This window comes from Sapajus apella, unplaced genomic scaffold, assembly GCF_009761245.1.
Source record: "Sapajus apella isolate SASKATOON/1434 unplaced genomic scaffold, GSC_monkey_1.0 scaffold217, whole genome shotgun sequence".
Lineage (NCBI taxonomy): Eukaryota > Metazoa > Chordata > Mammalia > Primates > Cebidae > Sapajus > Sapajus apella.
The window spans coordinates 67,830-74,419 of record NW_022437157.1 but is presented as its reverse complement, the minus strand read 5'-3'; the positions used below and the strand labels follow the sequence as shown (position 1 = coordinate 74,419).

Genomic DNA, 6,590 nt, shown 5'->3' with positions numbered 1-6,590 from the left:
GCAATCGGCTTGTCAGTATTTTATTGAAGATTTTTGCATCTATGTTCATCATGGATATTGGCCTGAAGTTTGCTTTTCTTGTTGAGTCTCTGCCGGGTTTTGGAATCAGGATGATGTAGGTCTCATAAAATGATTTGGGAAGAATTCCCTCTTTTTGTATTGTTTGGAATAGTTTCAGAAGAAATGGTACCAGCTCCTCTTTGTATGTCTGGTAGATTGCAGCTATGAACCCATCTGGACCTGGGCTTGTTTTGGGTGGTAAGCTCTTAATGGCTGCCTCAACTTCAGACCTTGTTATGCGTCTGTTCAGGGTTTCGGCTTCTTCCTGGTTTAGGCTTGGGAGGAGGCAAGTGTCCAGGAATTTATCCATTTCTTCCAGGTTTATTAGTTTGTGTGGATAGAGTTGTTTGTAATAATCTCTGATGATGGTTTGAATTTCTGTGGAATCTGTGGTGATATCCCCTTTATCGTTTTTTATTGCATGAATTTGGTTATTCTCTCTTTTCTTTTTTATTAATCTGGCTAGTGGTCTGTCTATTTTGTTGATCTTTTCAAAAAACCAGCTCCTGGATTATTGATTTTTTGAAGGGTTTTTTGTGTCTCTATCTCCTTCAGTTCTGCTCTGATCTTAGCTATTTCTTGTCTTCTGCTAGTCTTTGAGTTTTTTTGATCTTGCTCCTCTAGCTCTTTCAGTTTTGACGATAGGGCATCAATTTTTGATCTCTCCTTGCTTCTCATGTGGGCACTTATTGCTATATATTTTCCTCTAGATACTGCTTTAAATGTGTCCCAGAGATTCTGGTGTCTTGTGTCTTCATTCTCATTGGTTTCGAAAAACATCTTTATTTCTGCCTTCATTTCATTGTTTATCCAGTCAACAATCAAGAGCAAGTTGTTCAGTTTCCATGAAGCTGTGAGATTCTGGGTTAGTTTTTGAATTCTGATTTCTAACTTCATTGCACTGTTGTCTGAGAGAGTGTTTTGTTAGGATTTCCTTTCTTTTGCATTTGCTGAGGAGTGATTTACTCCCAATTGTGTGGTCAGTTTTAGAGTAGGTGTGATGTGGTGCTGAGAAGAATGCATATTCTGTGGATTTGGGGTGGAGAGTTCCGTAAATGTCTATTAGGCTTGCTTGGTCCAGGTCTGAGTTCAAGTCCTGGATATCCTTGTTTATTTTCTGTGTGGTTGATCTGTCTAATGTTGACAATTGGATGTTAAAGTCTCCCACTATTATTGTGTGGGAGTCTAAGTCTCTTTGTAAGTCATTAAGAACTTGCCTTGTGTATCTGGGTGCTCCTGTATTGGGTGCGTATATATTTAGGATCGTTAGCTCTTCTTGTTGCATTGATCCTTTTACCATTATGTAATGTCCCTCTTTGTCTCTTATGATCTTTGTTGCTTTAAAGTCTAATTTATCAGACATGAGAATTGCAACTCCTGTTTTTTTTTTTTTTTTGCTCTTCATTTGCTTGGTAAATCTTCCTCCATCCCTTTATTTTGTGACTTTGTGTATCCTTGCATGTGAGATGTGTTTCCTGTATACAGCACACCAATGGGTTTTGACTTTTTATCCAATTTGCCAGTCTGTGTCTTTTGATTGGGGCATTTAGTCCATTTACATTTAGGGTTAATATTGTTATGTGTGAATTTGATACTGCCATTTTGGTGCTAGCTGGGTGTTTTGCCCTTTAGTTGAGCTGGTACTTGTTGTTCCTGTATATGTGTAGAGCCTCTTTCTGGAGCTCTTGTAGAGCTGGCCTGCTGGTGACGAAATCTCTGAGTACTTGCATGTTCCCAAAGGATTTTATTTCTCCTTCACTTATGAAACTTAGTTTGGCTGGATAGCAGATTCTGGGTTGAAAGTTTTTTTCTTTAAGGATGTTGAATATTGGCCCCCACTGTCTTCTGGCTGCTAGCATTTCTGCTGAGAGATCTGCTGTGAGTCTGATGGGCTTCCCTTTATGGCTAACCCGACCTTTCTCTCCGGCTGCCCTTAGTATTTTCTCCTTCATTTCGACCGTGGTGAATCTGACGATTATGTGCCTTGGGGTTGCTCTTCTTGCCGAATATGTTTGTGGTGTTCTCTGTATTTCCTGGACTTGAATGTTTGCCTGCCTTGCTAGGTTGGGGAAGCTGTCCTGGATAATACCCTGAAGAGTATTTTCCAGCTTGGATTCATTCTCTTCGTTGCATTCAGGTATGCCTATCAAACGTAGATTAGGTCTTTTCACATAGTCCCACATTTCTTGGAGACTTTGTTCATTCCTTTTTACCCTTTTTTCTCCAGTCTTGCCTTCCCGTTTTATTTCATTGAGTTGATCTTCGACCTCTGATATCCTTTCTTCTGCTTGGTCCATTCGGCTGTTGATACTTGTGCATGCTTCACGAAGTTCTCGTGTTGCAGTTTTCAGCTCCATCTATTCACTTATAGTCCTTTCTATTTTGTCCGTTCTCGTTAGCATTTCGTCAAATCTTTTTTCAAGGTTCTTAGTTTCTTTTCATTTGGTTAGAACATGTTCTTTAAGTTCACGGAAGTTTCTTACTAGCCACCTCCTGAGGTCTGATTCTGTCATTTCATCACACTCTTTCTTCCCCCAACCTTGCTCCCTTGCTGGTGAGGAGTTGTGATCCCTTTTAGGAGGAGAGGTGTTCTGGTTTTTGGTTTTTCATCCTTTTTGCACTGGTTTCTTCCCATGTTTAAGGATTTATTCGCCTGTCGACTTTGTAGTTGCTGGCTTTCAGATTGGGTCTCAAATCTTTCAGATTGATGTTCTGTTTGTTGATGATGAGGTTATTTCTGTTTCTTGATTTTCCTTCCGACAGTCTGGCCCCTCTGCTCTAGGTCTGCTGAGGTTCACTCCAAGCCCTGCTTCCCTTGGGTTCGCCTGCAGCAGCTGCTGAACAGCAAGTGTTGTCACTAGTTTTCTTCTTCTGCTATCTTTGTCCCAGAAGGATACACGCCTAATGGCAATCTGATCTCTCTTTTATGAGGTGTCTGGATATATAGGGGTCAGGGAGCTGCTTGAGGAGACAGTCTCTTCTTTATAGGAGCTCAAATGGTTAGCTGTGTGCTCTGTTGTTCATTCAGAGCTGCTGGGCAGGTACTTTTAGGTCTGCTGCAGCAGAACTCATAAACTGCTTTTTGTTCCCAGGTGCTCTGTCCCAGGGATTTAGGGCTTTATTTCTGAGTTTCCGTTATGCTGCCACCTTCTTTTTTTTTTTTTTTTCCTTCAGACCTGCTGAGCCCAGCACGAGGCAACCTAGTCACTGTCGGCCTATAGAGGCTTTGCTGAGCTGCTGTGCGCTCCGCTCCGCTGTCGAGTGAACTTCCCTGTAGTGCTGTTTATATGGGTGTAGTTAGAAGTGCTTTGGCGATGTTGGCCCACCTCTGTTGAAGCGGAGTCTCTCTGCTGTGGCGGGTTGCCTTGGCAATGGCGGGCTGCTTCAGCAATGGCGGGTTGCCTTGTCAACGGCAGGCTGCCTCAGGAATGGCGGGCTGCCTCAGCATTGGCCGACTAACTCGGTCGTGGCGGGCTGCCTCGGTAATGGTGGACGCTCCTCCCTCACAGAGCTAGACCGTCCCTGGTTCAGCTGTGCTTGCTGTGAAAGTCTCAATCCAGAGTTTCTGGTTGCTGTTCTTTTGTAGGTGTGTGACCAGCTGAGCCTGATCACCTGGCTCCCTGCCTTAGAGCCTTTTTTAAGTTTGTGTTCCAGTCGCTTGTTGAAGAGGCGCCAGGGTGTGTTTGTTTTCCCCTGTGGCCACTCACTGCGCTGGCTTAAACAGCGGCACTGAGGTTTGTGGCGCTTTTTTTTTTTTGCCCTGGAATCTACTGCCCTGGTTCTCTGCTCAGTCCCCTTTTTGAACCGGCGAATAGGCGACTTCCCATGGCTCCAATCGCCAGCCAAAAGTGCTCTCGGACTGGTGTATTTTGTACAGAGAACCACTGCTCTGGGCGCCAACAAAGCAGCCACGCGGGGCAAAGCAGCAGTGCCTGCTGGCACAGCCGCGCTGGCCGAAACAGACGCGCTGGCGACCGTGGAGCTCCTCCGCCTGGGAATTTCCTAGTCTGTAGGCAATAAAAACGTGGCGTCCACTCACCCTCTGCGCTTTCACTGGGAGCTGCAATCCTGAGCTGTTCCTAAATGGCCATCTTTGATCCTCCTCCTTTGTCTTTTTTTTAAGTTGGTGTTCCAGTCGCCTGTTGAAGTGGTGCCGGGGACTGTTTGTTTTCCCAGGCGGTCGGTCGCTCACTGCGCTGCCTTAAACGGCAGCACTGAGATTCGTGGCGCTTTTTATTGCCCTGGAATCTACTGTCCTGGTTCTCTGCTCAGTCTGCTTTTTAAACAGACAAATGGGCAACTTCCCGAGGCTCCAATCACCAGCCAAAAGGGCACCTGGACTGGTGTATTTTGTATGGAGAACCGCTGCTCCCGGGTGGCCGACAAAACAGCCATGCGGCGCAAATAGTGGCACTGGCCAGCACAGCTGCGCTGGCCGAAACCGCCGCGCTGGCGACCCCTGGAGCTCCTTCGCCTGGGAATTTCCTAGTCTGTGTGCAATAAAAATGCAGCATCCACTCACCCTCTGCGTTTTCACTGGGAGCTGCAATCCTGAGCTCTTCCTAAACGGCCATCTTCGAAATAGTTCTTTATTCTGTCTGCACAGGACTGTTCAAGGGCTTAGCAAGGGGAATTTGAACTGTTAAAAACCTAACCCTAAAGTGTTAAACTATCGGAGTTGTGTTTTTTATCCCTAATTTCCTGGCCATAGTGTCTCCCTTTTCCGTTGTGGTGTGCCTCTGTCTCCTGGTGGCCATCAGTACCCCATCTGGTACAGATGCCACCGCCCAAAGTACACATCTACTGTTGTTTGCAGCCTTATCTGGGCCCTGTCTCTTTGCACCAACATAGTAAATTCACTTTTCCTAATTTACTGGAAACATGTAGAGGCATGTGTCATATTTCTAAAGATTTTTGAGCTCTTCCATGGTATCCTTTTACTTGTGATGTGTGTGCCAGTCTGACTCTGCTCATTAGACTCCTGTAGGCCACCAGGGTCTATGTGGTCCTGCAGATCTCAGCCACCGTGTTCCTGCTCTGGGTCCTACTGCTGACCGTGGCATCCTTCATATCAGATTTCAAAATGTTGGTCACCACTTCCTATTTAATTTCTTTGTTCCTCATTATAAACACCAGCGCCAACCCTATCATTTATTTCTTTGTGGGGAACCTCAGAAAGAAAAGGCTGAAGGAACCTCTCAGAGTGATTCTCCAATGGGCATTAGCAGATAAGCCAGAGCTGGGGAGGAACACAAAGGCAGTTGGCATTGACTCTATGGAGCAGCGGGACTCTACTCAGTATGTGGAGAATCTTCTTCCCATGGAGCACCGAGTCAAAGTGGAAACATGATTTTCCACATCTGAGTAGGAGACTTTTACACATAGTAACCCAGCCTGTTCTGCCTCATAAGACTGCTGCACGAAATCAATGTTTTCTTCTAATCAAGTACAGGTTTCATGAACTTTCAGAACAACTCTTGCTGTTTGTGGTTGGAAGAGACATTAACTTCCTTTCTAGGCAGTATACCCTGTTTGAATGAGCTCCAGTTCCAACAATAAGGGGAATGCGACCCAGTGAGACTTTCCTGGTATCTGTGGAATCCCAAACAGGGTCTATAGAAAAGGCCATGCATTATTCTCTGTCATTATCCTGGAGCATCCTCCAAGTCCAGCCATAAATTTTCCTCTCTTTGTCTATCTCCTCCTTAAATAGAGCCTGAACTTACCTGTACTACCTGATTCTCTACACCAAGAGCCATCATCAAATAAGAAGTAAGAGCCAGCGTTTTGCACCCAGATTGCCTTTGTCCAAACTTTGGCTTTCCCATTCAAAGCATGTCATTGTGGGCAAATTACTCTCTGTAAGTCTGTTTCATCTTATGCAAGAGAAAGATAAAGTTGGCATTTAATACACATGGTTGGTATGGGGATTAATTAACCTTATGAATATATAGGACTCATTGGATTTTATTTACAACATGTATAATAATTATTTAGTAAGGATGATGTGTTGCAGTGTGTTAAATAAATGTACAAATACATTAAGTTGCATAATGTAATCCCTCCTTACATTATGCAACCCAATTTGGTTGGGTTAGAATTACAACCAAACTTTAGACTTTGAAGAAAATAAATTTACCTTATCCCTTCTCCAACTTAATACCATTTAACTTGCCATCTTACTTACAAAACTCTTATATTGGCTTTCTTTTGTTGAATGACACACATTCTTTTTGCAAATTTTCTTTATTCTGTGATGAATTATGTCATTCACAATTTTTCTTGTCTTTGCCTTTTCCACTTTTTATCTCTAGTTAAAAAGGTCAATTTGAAGAGCATCTCTATGACCACATTTGCCATGAAATCTTATTGTTCTTTTATTTCTTATAACATTATTGTAATTTCTAATGGCTCCACTCTTTTGGTCTTATTTTAAGCCTCTTCTAGAAGATAAGAAATTTTGTGAGATTGAAGTCATTACTTCATGATTCAGTTTCTGTGTTCCAGTGTTTGCACATAATAAGTTTTAA

The 6,590-nt window shown here is 43.5% G+C and overlaps 1 protein-coding gene across 1 annotated transcript in view; it reads left to right on the top strand.

The window, feature by feature from the left end:
• The window catches only part of MAS1L (MAS1 proto-oncogene like, G protein-coupled receptor), a 19,534-nt gene extending 13,592 nt beyond the window's left edge, over positions 1-5,942 (top strand). The window contains 6 exon segments of the mRNA XM_032270865.1: positions 3,852-4,065; positions 4,184-4,239; positions 4,349-4,552; positions 4,739-4,819; positions 4,822-5,013; positions 5,016-5,942. Coding sequence (XP_032126756.1) covers positions 3,852-4,065; positions 4,184-4,239; positions 4,349-4,552; positions 4,739-4,819; positions 4,822-5,013; positions 5,016-5,410 — 1,142 coding nt within the window. The 3' untranslated portion in view covers positions 5,411-5,942.
• The last annotated feature ends 648 nt before the right edge of the window (positions 5,943-6,590 follow it).